Consider the following 25,458-nt stretch of genomic DNA (forward strand, 5'->3'; position numbering starts at 1 on the left):
TATCGTGCATTGCTGAGAATCACCCATTTAACAGTGAGCATGGACCACTAACAACATAAAATACTTGACATAAGCCCTGAGTCTGTTTGGACTCAAGAAAAGCCACAGGATGAAAATGTATCCAAATAAAGCAGAGATATGACAGACCATGAAACAGACATGCCCTGGCTCCTCTCTTCCTTTTATGGTAATACAGCGTGCGGGCTGTTACGTCAACGTCATCAACGTGCCCCGGAAACACGGGAGCGTAGTAAGATGTAACATGTTTGGCTGAAGTTAGCGGTGTTTGTGATCAAGCAGAGTAATATTTAACAAAATATTCTCCACATTAAGTAACGCTGTGTTGTGTATTAAGTCTTCAAGATGAGCGTGAGTGAAAAAGAAAAGGTAAGGCAACAGAAGTTAGCCACGTAGCCTTTTTAGCTTAGCTTTTTCATTACTCGAAGCATTTCTGTCAAACTACTTTTTCTCTTCAACCCAGGACCCTGCAGCCCTGAAGGAGGAGGGGAACACGCTTTTTAAGGCAGGAGACATGCAGGGTGCTATCTGTTGTTACACCAAAGCATTAAAGCTGAGTGACAGCCAGGCTGACAGTGCTGTGCTTTACCGCAACCGTGCAGCCTGCTACCTGAAACAGGAGGAGTACAGCAAGGCAGAGGCTGATGCCACTAAAGGTGGGACAGTCACAGTCAGTGTTACTGTAGAGTTCACTGATGATGAAGCCTTGAAACCTGAGCAAATTGTTGATTTCATGCAAAACTACGAGGAGAGGGAAATGAGCAACTTAAGACATTGCTGAAAAATGAGCAAGAAATTAGTAAAAAAATAAATAAATTAAAAAAAGAGGAAAATAAAAACAAGAAATGACTGAAAAAAATGCGCTGAATTTTGAGAAAAAATATATGACAGAACTTTAAATATATAATTGCAAAATTATCAAAATAAATTATTAATTATGAATATAGTCTTCTGGACATGTCCCTGTTTTTTTTACCCTTAAAAACTAGTTGGTTTGAAAACAAACAAATTGAAAACAAACAAGAAATGACCTGGGAAAAAAAGTGCTGAAAATTGAGAGAAAAAAATCTATAACATAATTTGAAATATATTATTGCAATAATTATGAATATAGTTTTCTGGGCATTTTCCTGTTAATTTTTTTACCATCAAAAAAGGTGGTTTGAAATTAAGAAAAAAAGAAAGGTAAAAACAAACAAGAAATGACCGAGGGGATAAATTGTTGAAAACTGAGAAAAATATCTGTAACATAATCTCAAATATATTATTGAAATAATTACAAATATAATTGTCTGGACATTGTTCCTGTTTTTTCCCCCCACTAGCTGTATATTCTTTAATTGAAGCACTTTTTACCTTCACTTTTTACAGCTCGGGAAAAAAAAAAAAAAAAAAAAAAAAAATAGTGTTCTGTTACATGAACATTAACTCTGAATTTACTGGATTAAATGGTGTGCTGGTTGAGCAGGAGCCCCATGTTTAAAGGCTATGTCCTTGTCACAGTGGCTGTTGGTTTGACCACACCACTTTGCTGCATGTCATTCCCTCTCCGTCACTTTTTCATACTAAATGTCTCCTGTCAAACAAAGGTGAAAACCCCAAACTAAACTTTTTTTTTTTTACTGGATTAAGATTTATGGATGTAAACAGTTGTAATGAATGTCATGTCTGTCACTCTTCAGCTCTGGATACTGACCCAGGTGATGTGAAAGCCAGGTTTCGGAGAGCTCAGGCTTACCAGAAACTATGTCGGCTTGATCAGGCGTTCCTGGATGCTCAGAGATGTGCCCAGCTGGAGCCCAAAAACAAAGCCTTCCAGGATCTGCTCAGACAGCTGGGAGCACAGATCCAGCAGAAGGTGATGTTTGTTTTTATAATAAAAGTAGATAAGGGGAGGCCTGTCCTGTATTTTAAAAAGTACACTGAAGAAACTGTTGCTAATAAGTGTGTTTTCTCTCAATGGTGTAGTCCGCGCAACTAAACTCCACAGATGCTCGTGTGCAGCAAATGTTCTCCCTCCTCTTAGACACATCTTCAAAAGACTCAGATCGTCAAAAGGTATGCACATCTCATAAGGCAGGAACATAAAGTGCTGTAGTTCAATCTTGTATTGTGTGTTTGATTTGTATTCAATGTATCTTGATCTGTCTGTAAAGTTGCATTGCACCAAAAGAATATGATCCACTTTTCAATTTTAGGCTGCTCAGAATCTGGTGGTTTTATCTCGAGAAGATGCAGGAGCTGAGCAGATCTTCCGTAACGATGGAGTGAAGCTGATTCAGAAACTTCTTCAGTCAAAGCAGGAGGATGTTGTCCTTTCTGCCCTGAGGACGCTGGTTGGGTTGTGCACAGGGCACCAGTCCCGAGTGAGTGTGACACTTCCCTCAGAGTTACTCACTAAAAAAGATTTAAAAAAGAATGCAAACTTGTATTTTATTAGAAAACATAGGCAAAACACAAAGTTTATCAGTGATGATGGCCCTATAACTTGTATTTTGTTCTTTTAATTTCTATGCATTTCATTCTCCATTTCTTTCTATGTCTGCTGTTGCACACTTTATCAACAGCCATGTCTGTCAGAGACCATATTCACCATGCTAATAACACTTGCAAATTGCTTTGTTGCTTTTTATTGCTGACTTTCACTGTTTTGATCCCAGACTATGGCCATAGTGAATGAGTTGGGGATGGAGCAGCTGTGTGCAGTAATGGGATCAGGAGCCTCCACTGTGTCTCTGGCTGCCTGCCACCTGCTGCAGGTGATGTTTGAGGCTCTGACAGAGGGAATGAAAAGAGAGATCAGAGGGAAAGATGAAGCCATTCTTCCTGGTGCGTTTTGACTCTTAATCATGCTTGTTTTTGGAGTTAGCCACACGTGAAAGTTAACCAATACCAATTGCTTTTTTTGTGTGTGTGTATCAGCTGTCTGTCCTGTGCTTTCAATTGCAATTGACTTTGGGAATTTACCACAGAGCCTTCCAAGGAGCTACGCTCAATGTTACGCCACCTCCTGGAAATGATGCAAGCATCCAACGTGTCAGGGTCGGGCAGAGACAGCGCCATCAACCTGCTGGTCAAACAAGTTCCTCGCAAGTCCCTGAAAAATCCAGATAACTCCCTGACGTTATGGGTGATAGACCAGGGTATGAAACACAACTGCACATAATGTTTTCACATTTTAATGTTATGATGGATACAAAACAGACATAGACCCTCTGACAAACATACCCATTTCAGCTTTTCAGCATAATATCACTAGCATGGGAAGAAGAAGAAAGTGTTCACTCTCTTTTTAAATATCACATGAAATTTGCATGTGGCCACAGCTATTACAAGCCCATTTCAGACATTCTGTCATCAGTTTTATTTGGCATCGCTTTAGACAGATTTTTTAAATGATTACTCTTCTCATACAGGACTGAAGAAAATCCTGGAGGTAGCCGGGACAGTCCCTGAGCTCTCAGATGGACCACCTCTCACAGACAACACCCACATGAGCTGCTCCGTCTTGCTTAGTAAACTCTACGATGACCTAAAGAGCGATAAAGAGAGGGAGAACTTCACCAAGCTTTGTGAAGAATATGTGCAGTGAGTTGATCACTAAAACATGTTTTGCTAATTTCCAAGTTAAGTTTGTGAAATGAGCTGCTTCATATTGCAAAATGATAAAAAACCTTATCAAAGTCCACAAGCTGAAAAAGTTGTGTTCTTTCACAAACATTTTTATCTGACATTTCCCTTGTTAGGCAACATTTCAGTCGACATGGCCTCGACGGCAAGCTGCGAGCCATCCAGACAGTATCGGTGCTCCTCCAAGGACCGAGTGACGTGGGTAACAGAACTCTGGAGATGTCGGGGATGATGGATGCAGTGATCTCTCTGTGTGCCTCGGAAGATGTAACTCACCAGCAGGTCGCGGTGGAGACTCTTATCCACGCTGCAGGCAAAGCCAAGAGAGCCTCCTTCATCACAGCCAACGGCGTGGCACTTTTAAAGGACCTCTACAAGAAGAGCGAGAACGACAGGATACGTGTGAGAGCCCTGGTGGTGAGTGCTGCAGCAAAGCAAGTATATTTATTTCAAACAGGTGGTGAAAAAAACATCTCTAAATAATGATAAATTGACTCTAATTTCTGATGGTTATTACACAGGGCTTGTGCAAGCTGGGATCAGCTGGAGGGACAGACTTCAGCATGAAGCAGTTTGCAGAGGGATCCACGCTAAAGCTTGCCAAGCAGTGCAGGAAGTATGTTTGCCTGTGCTGAATCTTGAGCATGGGGTATAGATTAAGAGAAATGTGTCATATCTGATCCACATTGTTGCCTAACTGGATTGGTTCCTTGGATTTCAAAGAAGTACCAAGCTGATTCTTTGTCTTTTAGGTGGCTGTGCAATGAGTCTCTGCCCGCAACCTCCCGCCGCTGGTCTGTAGAAGGACTCGCCTACCTCACTTTTGATGCTGATGTGAAGGAGGACTTAGTGGAAGACAAGAACGCTCTCCTGGCTATGTTTGAACTAGCAAAGGTTTGACTGATGATTGTAATATGAGGCTTTAATACTTGTGACAAGTGGACACTACAGGGCAATCATGAAGCAAGATTCCTCCCAGAAGAGCATCTCAGTGGTTATTTTTGTGTAGTATTTGAAACCAACACCACAAGATTACAGAAAAGCACTTTTGAAGTGTTGGTTGTGATATCCTTGACAGCCTTGTTTTGATGCCTCTACTCTGGCATTGTCTTTTCGGCTTGTCTGTCCCATTTTTGTGAAGGCGTTATCTCAAGAACGCCTTGAGGGAAATTTTTCAAATATGGCATGTATGTCCACTTTGACACAGTGATGAACTGATTAGGATTTAGCATTAAGAATTCATACGCTTATTGTGACATAATTTCACACAAATATGTAATAATTACAAAATGATTTGTAAGAAGATGTGTGTGAAGCATGCATGTTTTCACAGTAAACTGGAAAAACAACAACCGCGAGGCAGTATTTCTGGTTCTTTGTGTTTCTGCAGTCTGAGGATAAGACGGTGCTTTTTGCTGTGGGCTCCACATTAGTGAACTGCACCAACAGCTATGATGTGGAGAAGCCAGACCCGCAGATGGTGGAGCTGGCCAAGTATGCAAAGCAGCATGTGCCGGAGGAGCACCCAAAGGTACCATTTGAAATTCTTCTTTTTTTCATGTAGAGCAATATTTGTTGCACACAATATCACTCTAATGTTGCACATAAGCTCTCCTACTCTGCTTTTCTTTAGGTGCCCTTCAAAATAATTTTAGATGCATTTTTTTCTTTAGTGATTGTTTTACAACGTCTGTCTTTTTATGTGTCAGGATGCACCATCCCATGTGGAGAAACGGCTGGTGAAGCTGCTGGAGGCTGGTGTGGTGTCAGCGTTGGTGTGTATGGTCAAACAGGAGAGTCCTGCCCTCACTGAGGCTTGCAGGGAATGTATCGGCAGGTAGGAAAATGGCAGCAAGTCTTTTTCACTCACCGTTGTCTCTGTAGATTTTTAGTTAATGCCATTTCTCATGGCAGGGTCTTCTTGGCTTTGGTGGAACGACAGGAAGACAGAGGCACAGTGGTTGCACAGGGCGGAGGGAAGGTGGAGCACGTTTTGTTTAGCTTGCACAGTGATCTAAACACCTTGCTTTAGGGGGTTTGCATGATTTATTTTGACTGTTTTCCTCCACACAGGCTCTGATCCCACTGGCATCTGAAAACACAGATATGGGTAAAATCAAAGCAGCTCAAGCCCTGGCGAAAATCGCCATCACATCGAACCCGGAGATCGCCTTCCCTGGAGAAAGGGTGAGAACTGCATGCTGTAAAAAGCCTCTGAGGTTAAATAACACAAATAACTCTGCTATTTAACAACACCTCACTTTCTGTTGTCAGATTTATGAGATGGTGCGCCCCCTTGTCAGTCTTCTGAGTCTTGAATGCACCCTGCTGCAGAACTTCGAGGCACTCATGGCTCTCACCAACCTGGCCGGCATCAGTGAGAGACTCAGGTAGGCCACTAGGGGGAGTCTCTCCTGAGAATACATCTACAAAACACAGTCCGTTGTAAAGGGACCTGACCCACAAGTATGCACAAACCAGAGCTCACTATTACTGTTTATTTTGCATTTCTACCTATTGCAAATCTAATTTCTTTAAAGAAAAGAACTTTATTTCATAAATGTCACAGATTAATGTGTATGTGACATTTAGGGTTAAAGATGTAGGATTGTCATTTGCTCCCTAAAAATGGAAAAAGCTGTGAAAATCTTCTTACCAGAGCTATTTTTAGAACTGCGAGTGCTTCAAGTCTCTAAATGCTGACCTCAAAGCTGTGTTAATAGTCTGACAGTGTTCATAGTGTTTTATTTTTTACATAAGTGAGGTCACACCCTTTAAGATGTACAACTATGCCTGTCTGGTGCTGTGTTGATTGCTTTCAGATTTTATCAGGTCAGCTCTTAACACTTGAATGTTTTTGCTGTTGTCTTTACTTCCTTTCATGATGTATCTTTTATTATGACATTACAGTTTTATATCAGTGTTTAGAACATCTGCTCATATCAAATGTGTTGCTTCACAGACAAAAGATCATAAAGGAAAAGGCAGTGCCGAAAATCGAAGGCTACATGTTTGAGGAGCACGACCTAGTCCGAGCTTCTGCCACAGAGTGCATGTGTAATCTGGTTTTAAGCACAGAGGTATGGCACATAATCATAGATGACTGCATGGCACAAATATGTTGAGAAGTAGAAGTAAAAGTGTGTGTGTTTGGTGTGTCCTCAGGTGCAGAAGCTGTACCTGGCTACAGGGAATGATCGCCTGAAGCTGCTTGTGCTCTACAGCGGAGAGGAGGACGAGAGGCTGCGGAGAGCTGCTGCAGGAACTCTGGCCATGCTGACGGCTGAGCAGCCTGAACTCTGCGCCCGCATCCCTGGAACAGTAAGCAGACCAGTGCAGCAGCTCGCTGTCCCCACACATCCATTAATACAGCACTGTGGCACACTGCAATGATTCATTTTTCTGTTTTTGCTCACATTATTTCCTTTGGTCCTCTCTTCTCAGACGACACACTGGCTAGAGATTGTACAGTCGCTATTGCTGTGTGAAATATCCGACCTGCGCCACCGTGGAGTGGTCATAGTTCGAAACATGATAGAGGCTGAGAAGAGTCTGGCTGAGACGCTTATGGAAAGTGAGGCTCTGGAGATTCTTTCTGTCTTGGCGAAGGGAGGAGAGGGCACGTCGGAGCCTGTCTCCAAGATTGCTCAAAGTTGTCTGGACAAGGCTGTGGAGTACGGCACCATCATGAGCAGGGAAGGGAGGGAAAAGGGCAAAGGAACTGAACCCTGAAAACACAGCTGCAGTGTGTGGATGTGCCTTCTGGCAAAGTGCTTTGAGTATTATGTGGGACCAGTGACGTCATTTTAGCTTTGCAGGAAACCAGTTTTGGTCTGGATGGGCAAAAGCTAATCTCAAAATGCTTGTGTGTCTTAACCAAAAATTGTAAAGCAATAAAAAAAATGAGTGAAGAAAGGTAGGAAGTGTAAACCATTAAATCCTCACAGAAGTGGTTTGCTGTTTCACACTGCTTTTCCACCGATTGTATTTATGTTAATTATACTGTATGTTCATGAATGAATGTTTATTCAAGAATGCTCCTCTATACATGTATTACTGTTCCTTGATAGTTGCAAATATTTTTATTTGTGTCATATTATATTTCCCAAAATACACTGTCTTTACTTTCCATTTTGTACACTACTAGTGATTTCTGATTCAGCAGTTTTTAGCATTCATTTTCTGCAGGAAATGTGTTTTCAAGTCATTTGCCTTTATAAGATTTTACCATTTCAGTCACACAATTATGTGCTTTTTAAATGTTTATTATAATCACTCCACTACACTTCCTCTGTTTTAATTGTGTGGTTGGTTGTTTTATAGTTTTGACTAAACACATGGAAATAAATAAATCCTCAGACTGTACCCGAATTGTATTGTTACGTGTCAGTTCACCCGTCTTCACTGTCAAGTCATTATGTAACAATACTTAAGTTCTGTTGTTCTTTATTTGTGGATGTTTAAAAACAAAACAAAATTAAAATGGGATATCAGAAGAAAATGTATAAACCCAGAAGGGTTTTTAAAAGATCCCACCTGAGCCTGAAAATTAAAGACAGCTGTTAGAGGTGTATCACTAATTTACAAACTGACAATTTTTAAAAAATAAATAAATATCAAAACTAAATGATTAAGACACGAATTTCCAAACAAGTAAAATTTGAGATAAAAAAAACACCTAAGAGAATTTTTTAATGCAATTCCCAAACAGAAAATAACAAAACAAAAAACAAAAACAAAAAGATACGAGTACGAATTAAAATGTCATACGCGTACTGTTTTCATGCGTCATAACGCATTTACAAAGTCATCAAGATAAGTTTGATTTTTTTTCACTCTTTTTAAAAAGAGTGACTGCAAAGTGGTGCATGTGCGCATGCGCAGTACGTCCAATACACCAGTGTTCAAACTTTGCGCATAACTGCGTCTCACTGGTTCAGCATTGTAAACAGCGTGTCCAATGCGGTGGTTCGGGTTTGGTTTTAACGCGTTTGGACAGATATATGTCCACGAAAAATTAATCAAAGGCGAGTGTAGCGACTCCGTTAAGGAAGTTAAAGTGAGTAAACCAACAGAAGTCACCAGTCAGGTGCACAGACGTGACTGCAGCTTGAGTACTGATTTTCAAATTAGAGCAAGTTGGAGTCGAAGAGCATCTTTGCATTTGGATGGTGAGTCTGTCAGAGATAAAACAGCTCTGGTTGGTTACTTAAAGCATAAATAGAGGACGTCTTTAATATCAGACTCTTTATATATAAATATGAAGTCATGCGTTCATCCTGCTGTGTGTCTGTAGGGGACAGCTGTGTGTGTCTGGCAGGTTTTGTCCCCGGTGAGTCCACTGCTCCTCTGACAGAGAGCCGCGGCTGTGCAGACGCCATCATCACTGAAACACACCTGAGCATCGCTTTCTCAGACAGAGTTGAGTCCTGGGATCTGCAGAGCAAAGACAAGAGTCCATCATGGAGCATGGAAATAAAAACACACTCAGAGAGCTCTGGTAATGTATATTCTAATCCTCATTTACTCATGTACTGTACTTAGGTACGATTTTGAGGTATTCTTACTTTACTTGAGTATTTATACTTGCTGCTACAGTATACTTATACTCCACTACATCACAGGGTTAAATATTGATCTTTTAACTGCACTAGCTAACATATATCTACAGCTCAACTCCTCATATAGTGTATTGCATTGTATTGTTAAGATGCAAAATAGTACTTGGAACCTAAGTTTACTCATAGAAATGCCTTTTTTTCCGTGCACCACTGTCTCTGCCTCTCATTTTTCAACTTAGTCAAACTGGCGTCTGGCGGAAAGTGTCACCAAAAAGTGCTTAGATTATGAAACAAAGGGATCCTACATATTTAAATCACATTTTAATCTCACAAAATAAAACAGCATAAACAGCAATTCATATTGTAATGTTTTAAATTAGTATTATTTATTTATTTATTCACTATAAACAAATGGCAGGCCAAATAACCATATGGTGGGCCTACTTTGGCCCAGGGGCCCCACTTTGGGCCACCCTGTTATAGACTAAAGTCTCACATCCCTGGGAGACAGGTACTCTGCGAAAGGTACACCTCAGGAATGAACCATAATTAAACGCTCTAAAAGGGGTCATTTTGCATGGTGAGGTTATTTACTTTTGCTACTTTAAGTACATTTTGCTGGTGATACTTAAGTACTCAAGTAGAATTTTTAATGCAGGACTTTTACTTGTAACAGCGTTTTTACAGTGTGCCATTGGTACTTCTACTTCAGAACAAGATCTTTGTCTGCCACTTTCCTAATCTCTTTTACAGCTTCTAGAAGTCTAATGTGATACATAGCTACACATCACACTTCTTGCTGCTTTGCAGGATCCATTGTGAAGCTCCCATTGGTTCCTGGGGGTTATATAGCCACGAAACCGCCTCTGTACCGCTCCTTATCACCACACCTGAGAGCCAAGAGTCTGGCTCTGAGTTCAGAGCATGCCGTCCTTCTCAGTGCCTCTGGAGCTGTGTACACTTGGGGACTGGGCAGGTAGACCTCACACATCTGTCTTGATTATGAGCAATAACATGCATATCTTGATATTTCATTTGTGCATGTGTGTATTTGACAGCCATGGTCAGTTGGGGCACGGAGGTCTCACCTCTGAGGAGGAGCCCAGGGCCGTGGAGGCGCTCTGGGGGATGCCAATGAGCTGCATAGCTACAGGAAGCTGGCACTCTGTCTGTATTAGTGGTAAGTGTCACAATGATGTCGTCAGTGAAAGAGTTAAACTCTCAATTTGAGGAGAAAATGACCTCAAATTACCCTTTTTTTTAAGATGGGGGAGACCTTTACGTGTGGGGCTGGAATGAAAGTGGCCAGCTCGGACTTCCATCACGAGGTCTGAGGAAAGCACTGCAGCAACAAAGCGGCCAACAAGCAGGTAAATATGTTCTCTCATAGCATGAGGTATAGAAATACAGTAACATTTCATCTAAAAAAAATAAAATGCATATTTATACTTATCCACGGTGCTGTCTATTAATCCAAAACTTTTTTGTGATTAACTGAGGTTCATCTCACCCCAATACACCACTCTTAACTGCATTGTTTTTTTATGTGGCATGTATGATAGTTACAATATTCCCACGCTTCAATATGAGCATTTTTACATTATCTTTAAATGGCGCTTACATTGTGATTACCTCTGAAAAACAAGGGAAAAAATATTATCATTAAATCTGTGGATTCTCATGATATCTTTTTCAAATTTGTATTTGGCACTTAAAGCACCATCAGCAAAACTGTGTCTATTTCACCCAGGTGAGAACAGTCACACTGTAGCTTTTTTGTTATTGACATCCATCCCTACGACTATGGATACTATGGATACTACTGTGTGCTGTGATTGGCTAGTACTCATCATGTTAATGTGAAGGGGTTATGATTTTAGGGCCAAAGAGGTCACGGTTAAGGCTTTTACCAGCCATTTGAATATTCTGTGTTAAAGTGAAAAGATTAAAAAAGATAGTTGTAAATTTACAAGAAAAAAATTACTAATGCAACTTTGGCCTGTAATTTTTTTCCCTTTGTTGACTTATTATTTTAAGTTTTTAGGATTCATAAAGCCGCTGAATGCACACTTTGTACATAAACTCTAGCAAAATAGCTGAATAGACCCATTTGTGTTAACATCATATTTTGTGCAATAGTGTCATATTTTGTGTTTATGTTTATGCTGCTCATTAAAGTAATGATTTCAGTAGTAGTAAGTACTGCAACATTATCTGTACTGAACAGGAGCCTCACGTCAGGATGCCACCACATCTCTCACTGAAGAGCCACAGGAGGGAGAGAAGCACGATGAGGTATTTATAGCGATCCAGGCGTTCCCGGCTCTGCTGGATATCACTCCATCATGTGAAATCAGGACAGTCAGCTGCGGCTGCCGCCACACAGCTGCAGTAACAAGTAAGAAACCACACACGACAAAGGGTGTATATTGATTATCATTATATAAAATAATATAAAAATGTTCTTGAACAGAGAAAGGGGATATAATTTAACAGGGAAATTGAATCTGAAGCAATGCTATGCACACACAAATATTAAAAATATGTTTTTATGTATTTGTGGTTTTGTGAAATGGAGTAAAAGAAGAAATCAAAACAAAAACATCAGTTTAAAAATATTGTTCAAAAAGAGAATTTTTGCTAGGTGCAGAGATGAGAAAGGGGGATGTAAAGCATGCTAGTGGTGATATTATTGTTTCTTTATTTCTATATTATGAGAGTGTTGATTATATAAATGAAGAGCATGAACAGAGTGGTTCGTGTTTAGGGATGGATGCGGGGGTGAAGAATTACTTTATGATTACTATTTTTTCATATGCATAGTATTTTGTTTTTTATGTTTAAAATAAAGTATAGTCAATTCAGTGAAAAAACAATTATAATATTTGGGTGCTCTGCACATCTTTGTCACTGTCTTTATCTCATATTTTCTAATTCCAGCCACAGGTGACCTCTACACTTGGGGCTGGGGTAAGTTTGTATTTGGAGCAAATGATACCTAACAGAATTTAATCTGTTTCATATACATAACATTTCTGTAGCAGTGGCCCCACTACGATTAGAGCACAATATGTTGACTCATCCCGTCCCATCTTTCCTTCTGGTACCATGTCAGGTGACTACGGCCAACTTGGACACCAAACTTTAGTCAGTTCAGATGAGCCACAGCGTGTGGAGCTCTTCAGGGAGCAGCAGATGCGTGTGGTTGATGTCGTGTGCGGAGCGTGGAACACCTTTGCTGCTGTCGTCAAAGAGGAAGTAGGTTGCTCTTAAAACTACTGTGGAATCCCCTTGATAAATGCGGACACTGGACTTTGGACAGCACACCAGGAAGTGTAAATTATCTCAACATAATCAAGACTTTGAATCAAATGTATTTTGTAATATGTAAATTATTTTCATGTGTCTGTATTAAAAAAAAGAAACTCGAGGAATGAATAGTTTTGGAAAATATTTTTAATTTTCTTCTTAGAAATTAAAAAAATCACAGGTTTTTATATTTCACAAACAATGCATAAAATAGTTAAGGCAGTAAAATCCAGAGGTAAATTAAGTTAAGGCAAATATCTAAAATTTTCTAACTGAAAATAAGCACCATATGAATGTTAAAGGGTGGTGCGTATTCAAAGCCTGCTGGAGGTCTTCACAGCACAATCTTGAAAGAACTGTGGCGAAATCAAAATACAACAACAGCAGTTATGAGCAAACAAAATTGTGTTCATTAAAGTACATATTGGTGATAAAGGCAAAAAGATTCTTAGTTACCTGACAAAATCTGGCGACCTTGAGATGACATGCTGAAACTCTGAGAGGTTCACGGTTCCATCTTTGTCAATGTCGGACTCTTCAAGAATCTAAAAATCATACAAAGGAAACAACTGTCAAGGCCATTGACACATCCAATCTGTTTTAACCATCGAGTGTGCTTCTCTTTATCTTTAGAGCATCAGTAAACTCACATTGTTGATGAGCTGTCGCATTTCTTCAGGGGTTAGTCTTGTGTCGTCTGTCTCACCCGTCAGGCAGTTTACCAGCTTCTCCAGATCACCACAGTCAAGAGTTCCATCATCGTCAAAGTCTGAAAATATCAATATGTTTATTAGACAGGTTAACAGCTTTATCATTAATAACCAGCTCACTTTTTATCGGCGTACTTACCAAATATACGGAATGCATAGTGGGATTTAATTTCCAGTGTAGCAGAGTCGCTGAAGGCACTCAAGAGATCCAGAAAGTCCTCAAATGTGAGGCCTCCATCTTTCTGATCAGATGTTGAGAAAACATGGCAGATTCTTTTCCTGAAAGGGTTGGACTGTGACGGGAACAAGTACAAGGGTCAGTGCTGTTTATAAGTACTTGAAACAACATACAAAGTACATGACAATCCTAGTCATGCTATGAGAACTAAGCAGTCCACAAAACACCACATTTCCTCTGTTTTATTATCGAATAACCTCTCACCTTGAGCTCTGGCAGAGTGAGAATCCTCTCCATTGGTACTCTGACATTTGGAAGGTCTTTCTCATCTTTTGTCAGCAGTTCAGTGAATCTCTTGTGAGCGCTAAACACACACAGAAAAGAAGCTTATGGATTGCAAAACACACTCCAGGATTGATTTCAATGCTTTTTAAAACTGGTAACTGTTATGATGTGACGTGCAGCTTACAGAAGAATTTCTTGTTTTGTCAAGAAAGTCAGCTCCTGAAAGCAGAAGTGAGCATTATAAGATACAGTATTTTATTATTAAACTTGGTTCTTTTTAAATATATCATGACCCTCTACAGAGCTACAAATATTTTTCCTTGAGCCCCCCTGAGTGACCGAAGGAAAATGCATGACCCTCCCTATACCATAAATAACAATATTTCACATATTCTAAGAAAACATGCCTTCAAAACCCACTTGTGGATTTTAGGGTTATGAGGGTATATAGAATAAATACAAAATACGACCGTTTAAAGTTGAATGTCCCTCCCTTAAGCCAAATCAGGAAAAACGACTCCCTCCCCAGTGCTTAAATAAATAAAATTGCTTGCAGTGCCTCCCCTGTTTTGCAGCATCCTCTCCCTCCCATAAATAACGAACAATCCCTTACAATAACAATTCACAGATTGAACGGAAACAATTCATTTTTTCCACGCCGGAATACATTTAAAAGTCTAGCTTCCTTTATATCATCTATGGTCTGACTAGTGATATTAGCAACAGTAGCTTTTATCATACTGATAAGTCGGATGACAGTAACAGCTCAATAACGCGTACATTAGCATTATGTTTAGTTTAATGTTGTAGGAAATAGAGATCGCAAGTAAATCAAAGTGAACTTATGATAACAAGGCTCTAATCGTTTTATTTTGCCTTAAACCGTTAAGCTAAGATAGCTAAATTGCGAAATCTTTGGTTATTACGGGGCGAAAAACAACTGTTCTCAACTTTAGCCACATTAACACCATTACGATATAATATTTGTTTTTCGAGGATTTGCTTTGGGCACTCACTTGATATTCTGAGAGTAAGTCCTTCCCAAGTTGACTTGCTGTGGTGCCCATATTGAAAATTTCGACTCGAAAGTTTACTTTTGTTGTAAAGAGTTACGCACCAAACTATCTGACAACAAGTTGGCCGTACATCGCTTACTTCCGGTATCTGGCTAGATTTCCTGTATTTCGTTACGTAACGGTTTCCATAGTGACGTACATGCAAATAGCTGCTTATTGTGACAAAACGCAACAGGTGACAACTGTGGCTCACCTGTGCGTTTATAACGTTTCCATCCTACCGTATCTTTATTTTGACCCAGTGTTAAAAGAAAAAAGACTGACTCTCAGAGTGCCACCGATAAAATTCTCTAATTTTTTTTGTTTTTGTTTTGCCTTCATTCAAAAGTAGCAGCTGAGAGGTGACAAGAAACAAGGCAAAAAAAAAAAAAAAAAATAGGGAATGACATCAAAAAAGGATCCTGGATGACAAAAGTGCCACTACCCTATCCTTTAACTACTCTACTTCAGTGTACCATACTATAAAAATGTTCCAGTAAAGATAGTGCATTTAAAATAGTTATTCAACATCAATGAAAGTCAGTATACTAAAATGTATGTCTTTATAGGGAAGCCAGTAAGACAAAAAAAATAGCCTCATAATCAATTTCACCTGTCTCACACAGCATGTCTTGCTCCTCCTGAGTGGCAGTAAACCCACTGGCCTCAAAGGCTGATAGTAGCCTAATTTTCTTAACAACTGACTAGTAGTTATGCTTTTTACTATTAGCCTGTATGAACTACATTCAAAATGGAAATACACAATTGAAGTTCCAGTCTTTTTCTTCAAATTTTTCAGTACAACAGTAAATCTGTCTTATCTGCTTTTTCTGTGCTTTTATTTGTTTATGGGTTGTTGTTGTTTTTTTTAAATTGAATTATCTTATTAATTGTTTCTTGTTTATTAATGTCTTCATGCCATCTAGTGTTAATAGTGTATAACTTCTTATAACAAATACAAAGTAAAACTCTAATAACTGTTCTAAACATCTCCAGTTTATTATAGCTTTGCAACAAAAAATATCATGATTTGTCATCATTGTTTTTTTAACCATAAACAAACATAATCAGGCACATTAATGCATTTTGTATTCTGTTAACAAAAAATCTACCATTAAAAAGGCTTACAAGTATACAAACATTAAAAAAAGAGAAAGAAAAACAGATTCATATATCTACAAAGCCTCAGCTTCTGGTAATGCATTAATTTGCAGAGCATTTGCTAATTGATTTGTCTGAACAACACTGTATGAAGATCAGAAATAGATGAGGATCTTGACAGGAACATGAGGAGATTCAACTCCAGAGAGAAGACAAGTTAAGCTCCTTGATTTGTTTCCCAGTCTGTCCTATCTGAAAAATATAAAAGAAAATATTAAGACTCTTAATGCAGGAAATAGAATTATGTGCAAAAAGTAAAAGAAGATTTTACATGTACATAAAGATTTGCATGTGCATAATTTTTATGATTGTTAGTAGTTTTATACTTCATTAAACAATTATTTTGTGTTTACTCCTCACAGATTGTACCTGTCATTTTTGTTCCCTCCTTGGTCTCAGCTGGAACGCCAGTCCCATACTCATTTTCACCGGTGACTCTAAAGAAGTAGATTCCTCCCTCCTCCAGGTCGGACACCCTGTAGGACAGTCTGCGGCATTTGTCCGTGAGTCTTGTCCACCCTTTCCGGCTGATGTCTCGTATATCTACTAGGTAGTTCTTGACAGGGGCTCCTCCCTCATTCTCAGGGATGTCCCAGGTGACAGTGGCAGAGCTCTTGGTCACATCTTTTACTGTGATGTGAGTTGGTGGACCAGGTGAATCCAAAACCCTCACACTCAGCGTCAAAGAGGCAGATCCGGCAACGTTTTGCAGTTTTACTATGTATTTTCCGGAGTCATCACGTGTTGCCCCCTCCACTGTGATAGAGGTGACGGAGTTGCTGGTGTTGATCAGTCCTCTGACCCTCAGATCAACATCTGCTTTGTCCCATGTCACACTAGGAACAGGTTTGCCTGTGAAAGGCACGGTCAAAGTGAAGGAGCTGCTGTCTTTAACAAGCAGGGTTTTCCTCATTTCTGTGCTTACATCAAACCTGGGCTCCTCCTCTCTATCCATGGCCACCGCAGGATCTGTTTCAGGACTGGGCTCACTAACGCCAATCTTGTTTATGGATCTGACGATAAAAACATATTCTGCCCCTGATGTGAGTCCAGTTACTGTAAACTCTGTTCTATCTGTTTTATGAACACCAACAGTCCAATCTTCATTAGATGATTTCCTGAATTCAACTTTGTACCCTGTTACCGCTGCTCCACCATCAAACAGCGGCTTGTTCCATGACAGAGTGATGGCAGATCTGGATGAATCAATTACCGTGGGTTTTGCAGGAGGTGAGGGGAGAAATTTTGGATCCTCTGCCAGAGTGAGTGGGCATGGGAGACTGGGTTCACTGAGTCCAGCAGCATTTTCAGCAAAGACTCTGAATTCATACTCAGATCCCTCGTGCAGCCCGGACGCTTTGAATCGTAGGTCATAAACAGGCTTCTTGTTAATGCAAACCCAGCGGACACCCAGCTTGTCCCTCCTCTCAATGATGTAACCACTGATGCGGCTGCCGCCATCAGAGGCGGGTCTCTTCCAGCAGATAGTCATGGTCTCACTGGTTGCACTTGTGACCTCAACATCAGTCGGGGCAGATGGGATAGTAAAGGGATCCATGGCCTTGATGGGCTCGCTTTCCAAAGTCTCACCTTCCCCATATTTGTTTACTGCTCTCACCCTGAACAGGTATTCATTCCCTTTGAGTAACTTGGTTATTTTGCAGGTAGTTGCCATCATGTCGCCGTACACAAGGGTCCAGGCTACACGGCTGGTTTCACACTTCTCAACAATGTAGTGCATAATCTCTGCACCGCCAGTCTCATGAGGAGGTCCCCATGACAGGGTGCATTTCTCTGCTGAGAGTCCAGACACTTCCAGAGGTCCCGCAGGTGGGCCAGGCCTGTCCAGGACCTTGCAGGTGACAGCCTTAGACGTGGTACCACCTGAACTCTGTAGGGTCAAAATATACTGTCCAGAGTCTTTCCTGACACTTTCTCTGATGATTAGAGAGGTATGTGTCTTTGTTATGGTTATCTCAACCCTTCCCTTGGTGCCGATATTTCTACCATTCTTCAACCAAAACACTGTAGGGTTGGGGCGGCCAGAGATGTCAGCATCTATTCTCAGGAGCTCTCCTGCCTTGACAACAACCACCTGTCTAAATCTGTCCTCCATGATAATTTTGGGAGGCTCTACATCATGCTGCACTGTCACAGGCCTGGTGGTCTCAGAGGGCGCGCTGAAGAGCTCAGCTGCATTCTTTGCAGTCACACGAAAATCATACTGTTCACCTTCTGTGAGGCCAGTCACTTCCAGAAAGGTGTCCAGTAAGTTGGTGAAGTTGCACTTAAGCCAGCAGCTGTCTGGCAGCTCCTTGCGCTCTACAATGTACCCGGTTATTTTTGCCCCGCCATCATATTCTGGTTTGTCCCAGGACAGTGAAACTGAGCTGTTAGTTATATTGGTGACTGTGAGGTTGTGTGGGGGATCACACTGGTCTCTTGCCGCGACAGGCTCAGATGCTTTACTGCATGGTCCAACACCAGCCATGTTCTCAGCACAGACCCGGAACTCATATATGAGTCCCTCTTCAACGCTTGTTACCTTGAACTGGTTCTCAGTTACTGGGCTTCTGTTTAACTTTTGCCACAAAATACTGCTCTGATCTTTGCATTCAATATGGTATCCAATAATAGAGCTGCCACCATCACTGTCTGGCTTGCTCCATGCAACCACCATGACGGACTTTGAGACACTAACAACATGGAGATTGGTTGGCGGGCCAGGGGGCTTAAAGGGATACTGGGCAACTACAGGTTCAGACTCAACAAATTGGCTTTTTCCATAGCGATTCTCTGCAGCAATACGAAACTGGTATTCAGTGCCCTGTGTGAGACGGGAAACCTTGATCGATGTTCTGGCAACTGTGGCAGACACGGTCTGCCACATTGTGCTGCCTGTATCTCTCTTCTCAACAACATAATTACTGATTTCACATCCGCCAGTATAATTAGGGGCCTGCCATGACAAAGACATAAAATCAGCACTCACTTCATCCACTTTGAAGTCGCATGGTGGTCCAGGTCTTTCAAAAACATTCACGAAGATTTCAGCGGATGTGGTACCACTCAAGTTGGTCAGAGTCACTTCATACGGACCAACGTCTAATCTGGTTGCATCCTTGATTATGATCTGAGATGATGTGTCAGATGTGTGCACATTTACCCTGCTTGTCTCTTTAAGCAAGTTGCCGTCTTTCTTCCAGGCTACTGCTGGCGGCGGCACACCCTTAAATGGAACATCAATCTTTAAATCATTTCCTGCCTTCACAGTGAATGTGTTGGAGAGCAAATTAATAACGGGCACAGCACTGTTGTCCTTTACTGTAACAGGTGCCAAAAGGGATTTTGGTTCACTTTTTCCCTTTTCATTCACTGCACTCACTCTGAAGAAATACTCCTTTCCTTTTGCCAACCCACTAATAGTCACTTCCAGTGCTTTACTCTCTGAGCACATTGCCCATGTGTCATCTCCCTTTGCCTGCATTTCTACAATATAACATGTGATTTTGCTTCCACCATCATGGCCAGGCTTCTCCCAAGAGAGTCTTGCACTATTGCCAGTGACATCGCTGAGTATGATTTTGCCAGGAGGCAGAGGAGCCTCAGACACTTTAACAGCGTCAGTAGTCTCTGCCGGGAGTCCGCTGCCAAACTCATTCACAGCCAGGACACGGAAATAATAGAAGCTCCCTTCCTGGAGATTGTCAATCTTGTATGAGTTTCTTACACAGTTGCTACAGACGCTTGTGAATGCCTTCCTGGCCTCTTCACGCTTTTCTACGACATAATGCGAAATCTTTGCTCCTCCGTCGATGATGGGCGCTTCCCAGGAGATGGACACAGAGTCCCTCTTTACATCCTTTACCTCTAAGTTGGTTGGTGCACTTGGAGAGTCCAACACTCTGACATTGATGAATGCTGTTTTAGAGCCACTGCAGTTCTCAGCAGTCACCACATATTTTCCTGTGTCATTTCTATTGACATTCTCGATCACTAACTCTGTGTGGGAGTTTGTTACCTCAATTTGAGCACGCTCACTGACAGTGCCGCCTTCCTTTGACCATTTAACCTCCGGCTCTGGCCTTCCTCTGATATTGACAAGGAGACGTAATGTGGAACAGGCTCGAACACTGACAATCTTCCTTAAGGTAGAGTCCAACTCAATCTCAGGTGCCTCCAGTTTTTCAGCAGCTACCACAGATTCAGGTAGATCCACATGCTCTCCAACTCCAGCAGCATTCATCGCACGTATACGAAAATTGTACTTTGCATTTTCTCTCAGTCTCTTCACAGTGTAGCTTGTGTCCTCTACACCTGAGCTTGGTGTACATGTGATCCACTCGTCTTCTGCTGCTTCTTTTATCTCAACTACAAATCCACTGATGGCTGCTCCGCCATCATAGATTGGCTTGGACCAGGTCAGAGACACAGTGCTGCCGGAATAATCTGTCACCTTGGGGTTGGTAGGGGGACCAGGTGGGTAAGTGGCTTCACATATCTTTACATACTCACTTGGCTCACTGGGAGCACCCACACCAGCAGCATTCTCTGCCAGTACTCTAAACTGATAGTAATGACCCTCCGTGAGCCCTGTGCATCGGAAACGCAAGTCATTTAGTCTTCTCCTGTTGCATTTTGTCCACCTGACACCTTCTTTGTCACATTTCTCCACGATGTAGCCTTCAATCTCTGAACCGCCATCACTCTCAGGCCTTTCCCATGAAAGCACTACAGAATCACCAGTGACAGCGCTGGCTGTAGGGATAGATGGTGTGCCAGGTGTTGTAAAAGGGTTTTGTGCAATGAAGGGGTCTGATTCCAGAAATTCACCAACACCAAATTTATTCACGGCAGCAATTCTGAATATGTACTCTTTACCAGGCACCAATTTTGTCACTTTGTAACTGACAGCTTCGACATGAGGCTCAACCCCTGTCCATGTAACACGGCTGGTCTCCCTTTTTTCAATGATGTAGTGGGAAATACTGGCACCGCCATCACTTAAAGGAGGGTTCCAGTGAAGATTACACTTTTCTGCACTAATAACTTTCACCTTCAGAGGTCCATCTGGAGGACCAGGTCTATCCAGGACTTTCACATTAACAGATATAGATGTAGTTCCACCAATGTTACTGAGGCTCAAGACAAAGCGCCCCCCGTCCACCCTTGCACAGTCCCTGACGGTCAGAGTTGTATGAGTCAATGTGTTTTTGATCTCCATTCTTGGCGTAGCTTTGTCAATTTCTTTTCCATCCTTCAGCCATGTTAGTGCAGGGAGGGGCTTCCCAAAGTAGTCAGCATCAATAACGAATGTCTCACCAGCCTGAACAACGGTAGTAGTCTTAAATTTAGGATCAATGAACACTGTGGGTCCTTCAATAACATCCTGAGCAATGATAGTTAGATTTTCTGAAGGTGTGCTCCAAACACCAGCACCGTTCTTAGCAGTTACTCTAAACTCATAACCTTGGCCTCCTGTCAGACCTGTGACTGTGAATTGATTCTCAATCACGTTGGTGAAGTTTGCCTTCATCCATCTGCCATCAGGTAGCTCCCGCTTTTCAACAACATATCCTGTAATGTTGCTTCCACCGTCATATGTAGGTTTTGCCCACTGAAGTGTGACGTTCTCTCTGGTGATGACAACAGCTTCGGGTTTACCAGGTGGAGCACAGGGGTCTCTTGCAACGTAACATTCAGATGTCTTGCTAGATGGACTGAGTCCAGCAATATTCTCAGCAAAAACTCTGAATTCATACTGAATGCCTTCCTCCAGACCACTTGTTTTAAAGCGAGCATCAGGTATGACAAGTTTGTTCAGCTTGGTCCATAAAATACTGTTCTTCTCTTTGCGTTCAAGGTGATAGCCGATGATGGGGCTGCCTCCATCTTTGGCTGGGGGCTCCCATTCAACCACCATGCTGTATTTTGTCACTGTGGACACAAAGGGGGTGCCAGGAGCAGTGGGCACACTAAAAGGATATTGTGCAGTTACAATAGGAGAGGTGATTGCAATACTCTTTCCATATCTATTTTCTGCAAACACTCTGAACTGGTATTCGCTTCCTGTCTTCAGTTTAGTGACTTTGATTGTGGTTCTCACTGTTGTCGCTGACACAGTCTGCCATTCTGTACTGAGGGTGTCTCGTTTCTCCACTACGTAGTTGTCTAGCTGACAGCCTCCTGTGTATTCTGGTGGCTTCCAGGAGATGGTAGCGTAGTCAGAACTGATCTCATCGATCTTCACAGGTCCCGTGGGTGGGTCAGGCTTTTCAAGAACAACCACAGTGATTTCTCCTGTATATTTCCCAGCGCTGTTGCTTGCTGTAATGGTGTATTGACCAGAGTGCTCCCTGGCAGCATGTCTGATATGAAGAACTGCTAAAGATGGTGTATTTGAAACCTCTAGCCTTGATGTCTCTTTGACTGGCTGGCCATCTCTTTTCCACTCAATCTTTGGTGCTGGGTGCCCAGCCACTGGGATCTCTACTTTCAGATCTTCCCCATTCTTGACAGTAAATGTGTTAAAAGTTATCTGGAGGTTTGGCTTAACAGCATTTTCCTTATCTGCAGTAGGGCCAGGCTGGACCTCAGGATTGTGTTCTCCTCCCTCTGCAGAAGCCGCAGGTTGACCTGGTATATCGGGGGGAAAAAAACAACAAAAAAATCCATCAAAAAAGTAGAACATTTGATGGGATCCCTGTGCATAGGCAGACGGTGCAGAATTGATCTGTATGGTTTTTAAAATGTATTTGAGTTACAAGCTAAATAAACAGTCTAGGATACGAGTAAAAAAATAAACTTATACGACTTCCAACTGTATCACACATTAATAACACCACCAGAAGAGGTAAGTCTCCAAAATTTGAATGTTTAAATAAGCTTAGATTATTTAATTACACTCTTATTTTGAGTCTTATACTGTTTGTTCCTGACAAATATGTTTATTTGCAATTTTATGAACTTAAATATGACTGAATTGAAATTTGAATGACAGTCATTATGTGCACTATCTAGACTAAGATCATATGAATGCATGACAAACCTTGGACAATGGCTGTAAGAGGTGACTGGGAGTCATTTGCTGTGAGATCTGCATCAGTATTTGGTGTCACACTTATATTTAGAGTGTGAGCTTTATCTCCTGCTTTCTTCCCTGCCTACAACAGAGAATGGAACAAAACTGTCAGAGAAAATAAAAACAGAGACCAGTTTAAAATAATCAGGGAAACTTGTTTGTCCCCCACCCTTTTTTTTCTAAGACTGTATGTTTAGTGAAAAAAAACATGTAAAAGTTGCTATACACCCAGACTCTTGAGACATATTTCTGATGCAACATGAACTGTCTATGTTTTCTTTATTTATTAATATACTTTAAGCTACATATGACTCGAACTATACTTTATTCTGTTTAATTAATCTTCTAGGCCCTCGTATAACTAAGCCACACATAATTAACATTTTTTATTTTGTTTGTTTGATTTTGACTTATACTTTCAAGCCATTTTACTTTTCTGTTGTCCTTCTTCTCATCTTGGTGAAGTCTAATCTATTCAAGTAAAGAAAATGCTATACATATTGCATTGTAATAGAAATTTAGCATGACTAACTTTAGTGTGTTAAACAAGCTAGCATGTAGACTATCATAGTAAGTGTGATGTGCTGGTAACAGAAACTGTTGATGGTGTTAAAAATAACTAGAGGCATGGCGGACAACTGCCATCTGGTCTACCAAAGAGATACACCTCTATCATTATCTCACTCTTAAAGCTGTCTTACAGGTTAAACCTTTTTCCCTTAGAAAGAAACAAGAATGACAAAATGTTAATGGAAAGCTAATGGCTCTCTATTTCTTTACTATAGTTCGATAACTTTTAAGATGATCACTAGCCTAGTTTTTCAAACACAACTTTACTTACTTTGTTGTTGCTGTCTTCCATCATTTCTCCCGCTTGTCCTTATTTATTTATGAGAAAGTCAGCGTGAATTCAAAATCCAGCAAATTCAGATACTCAGTTGCAACGACTGTGATGAGCCCCCAAACTCTGTGACACACATTCACAACTCTGCCAATCACTGCCTGCTTTATCTCCAAAAGCATGCAGAGACTGAAATAACCACCACGGCTGATTGGCCAGCTGCTCATTCTTTTAAAGTTAGTTGAGCCTTCATGGGTCAGCCAGGATAAACTGGACAGTTGCTCAACAGTAAAATATTGCAAACATACTATTCCAGTTACAGGGGTTTTACCATATGGCTTGACAGTTTTTAGATATACTCTAAATAGCTTTGTGTGTGTGTGTGTGTGTGTGTGTGTGTGTGTGTGTGTGTGTGTGTTATGGAGGTCGGATGGGTTATTTATGAGCACTTATAAGTGAACAAGAGAAGAGCCCTTTTAAACAAATGGTCAGTTTTATTAGGTGAAGGCAATGATGGAATTAAAACTTTTCATTTTATACTACTTTACATTTCTAGTCCACCACATTTCAGAGGAAAATATTATACTTTATACTCCACTACATTTATCTGACAGCTACATGAAAGGCTACTTTTAAGATCAAAATCTGATCAAAACGTGATCAGTATGTAAAATTGAATATTGTGTCATAGAATCAACTACCCAGAGGTATAAAAATCCTTTTAAATTAGCTCCACCTCAACCAGCTATAACATTAAAATGCTGTTTGCGTGTTGAATGCATCAGTTATAATAGTACATATATAATACATAATAATAATATAATATAATATAATGATATGACGCTGACAGGGCCCATTCTTGCAAACAAATATTTCTACTTTTGATATTTTGAGTACATTTTGCTGATAATACGTTTGCATTTTTATTATGTGATTGTGGGGCTTTTACTTGTAAGTGAGTAGTGTGGGATCACCAGTGTTACTGAGGCACAGTAAATTATTTAAATACCTCTTCCACCATTAGATAAAGGTTTAAAAACACTCAACATCTATTTTAATTGGTATGAGGGCATAGCATCTGCATTGATGTTCAGCAATATGTTAAGGATGTAACCTTGCCTTTTCTGTAAATATGTTGGCTGAAGTGGCCTTGTTAGGCCTCAGTGTCCAAGGCTTCAGCCCAGAATGTTTTCTAAAGATCCTCTGATCTTAATAGGCTGCATCCATATTTTTAAAAAAGATAATAAAAATAATTGACTTAATGATATATTTTTTTAAAGTCCCACATCTAATATTGTATATTTTCATTCATGCATTAAAGCCCTCAAAAATGATGTGATATCACTGATGAAAAATGCAAGTTTTGGGTCCTCTGTGTCATTCAAGCAGCACATTTTGTTTGATCACATGCAGAAGAGAGTGCTTAAATTATTTATATACTGCTGAGTACTTTAATCTAAAATTACTCATCATTTATTTGTTGATTGTATAATTAATTTGAGTGTTCAAAGTAAATAAAACAGATAAATAAATGTTGTGGATTAAAAAGTAAAATATTTCCCAAAGCCTACAAAGAAGCATAAGAGCATACTCAAGTATCTTGAAAATTGTATTTTAACAATATCAGTT

At 40.7% G+C, this 25,458-nt stretch overlaps 4 protein-coding genes across 4 annotated transcripts; 2 read left to right on the plus strand and 2 right to left on the minus strand.

Moving 5' to 3' along the window:
• Positions 1 to 238: 238 nt before the first annotated feature.
• unc45a (unc-45 myosin chaperone A) lies at positions 239 to 8,019 on the plus strand. Its single transcript, XM_042496647.1, has 19 exons — positions 239 to 387; positions 482 to 674; positions 1,701 to 1,876; positions 1,987 to 2,076; positions 2,217 to 2,384; positions 2,679 to 2,847; positions 2,991 to 3,161; positions 3,435 to 3,606; positions 3,765 to 4,065; positions 4,170 to 4,264; positions 4,401 to 4,542; positions 5,039 to 5,179; positions 5,358 to 5,485; positions 5,563 to 5,629; positions 5,722 to 5,835; positions 5,923 to 6,038; positions 6,611 to 6,728; positions 6,814 to 6,969; positions 7,093 to 8,019. Exons 1-19 carry the CDS (start codon positions 364 to 366, stop codon positions 7,378 to 7,380), a joined length of 2,829 nt encoding a protein of 942 aa, XP_042352581.1. The 5' UTR covers positions 239 to 363; the 3' UTR covers positions 7,381 to 8,019.
• A 568-nt stretch (positions 8,020 to 8,587) lies between these two features.
• LOC121950039 (RCC1 domain-containing protein 1-like) lies at positions 8,588 to 12,634 on the plus strand. The gene is made up of 8 exons (XM_042495955.1): positions 8,588 to 8,819; positions 8,945 to 9,148; positions 10,020 to 10,185; positions 10,268 to 10,389; positions 10,475 to 10,579; positions 11,437 to 11,607; positions 12,150 to 12,179; positions 12,325 to 12,634. Exons 1-8 carry the CDS (start codon positions 8,609 to 8,611, stop codon positions 12,480 to 12,482), a joined length of 1,167 nt encoding a protein of 388 aa, XP_042351889.1. The 5' UTR covers positions 8,588 to 8,608; the 3' UTR covers positions 12,483 to 12,634.
• Positions 12,635 to 12,647: 13 nt separating this feature from the next.
• LOC121950041 (calcium and integrin-binding protein 1-like) lies at positions 12,648 to 14,864 on the minus strand. Its single transcript, XM_042495956.1, has 7 exons — positions 14,708 to 14,864; positions 13,876 to 13,910; positions 13,671 to 13,770; positions 13,368 to 13,521; positions 13,169 to 13,287; positions 12,975 to 13,063; positions 12,648 to 12,874 (listed from the first exon to the last, which is right to left on the minus strand). Exons 1-7 carry the CDS (start codon positions 14,756 to 14,758, stop codon positions 12,853 to 12,855), a joined length of 570 nt encoding a protein of 189 aa, XP_042351890.1. The 5' UTR covers positions 14,759 to 14,864; the 3' UTR covers positions 12,648 to 12,852.
• An 867-nt stretch (positions 14,865 to 15,731) lies between these two features.
• LOC121949706 (titin-like) lies at positions 15,732 to 23,956 on the minus strand. Its single transcript, XM_042495433.1, has 4 exons — positions 23,830 to 23,956; positions 22,956 to 23,070; positions 16,277 to 22,543; positions 15,732 to 16,099 (listed from the first exon to the last, which is right to left on the minus strand). The coding sequence occupies exons 1-4, from the start codon at positions 23,851 to 23,853 to the stop codon at positions 16,065 to 16,067; spliced, it is 6,441 nt and encodes a 2,146-aa protein (XP_042351367.1). The 5' UTR covers positions 23,854 to 23,956; the 3' UTR covers positions 15,732 to 16,064.
• Between the last annotated feature and the right edge of the window lie 1,502 nt (positions 23,957 to 25,458).

The sequence above is a fragment of the Plectropomus leopardus genome, chromosome 11 (assembly GCF_008729295.1).
Source record: "Plectropomus leopardus isolate mb chromosome 11, YSFRI_Pleo_2.0, whole genome shotgun sequence".
In the NCBI taxonomy this organism is placed as follows: Eukaryota; Metazoa; Chordata; class Actinopteri; order Perciformes; family Serranidae; genus Plectropomus; species Plectropomus leopardus.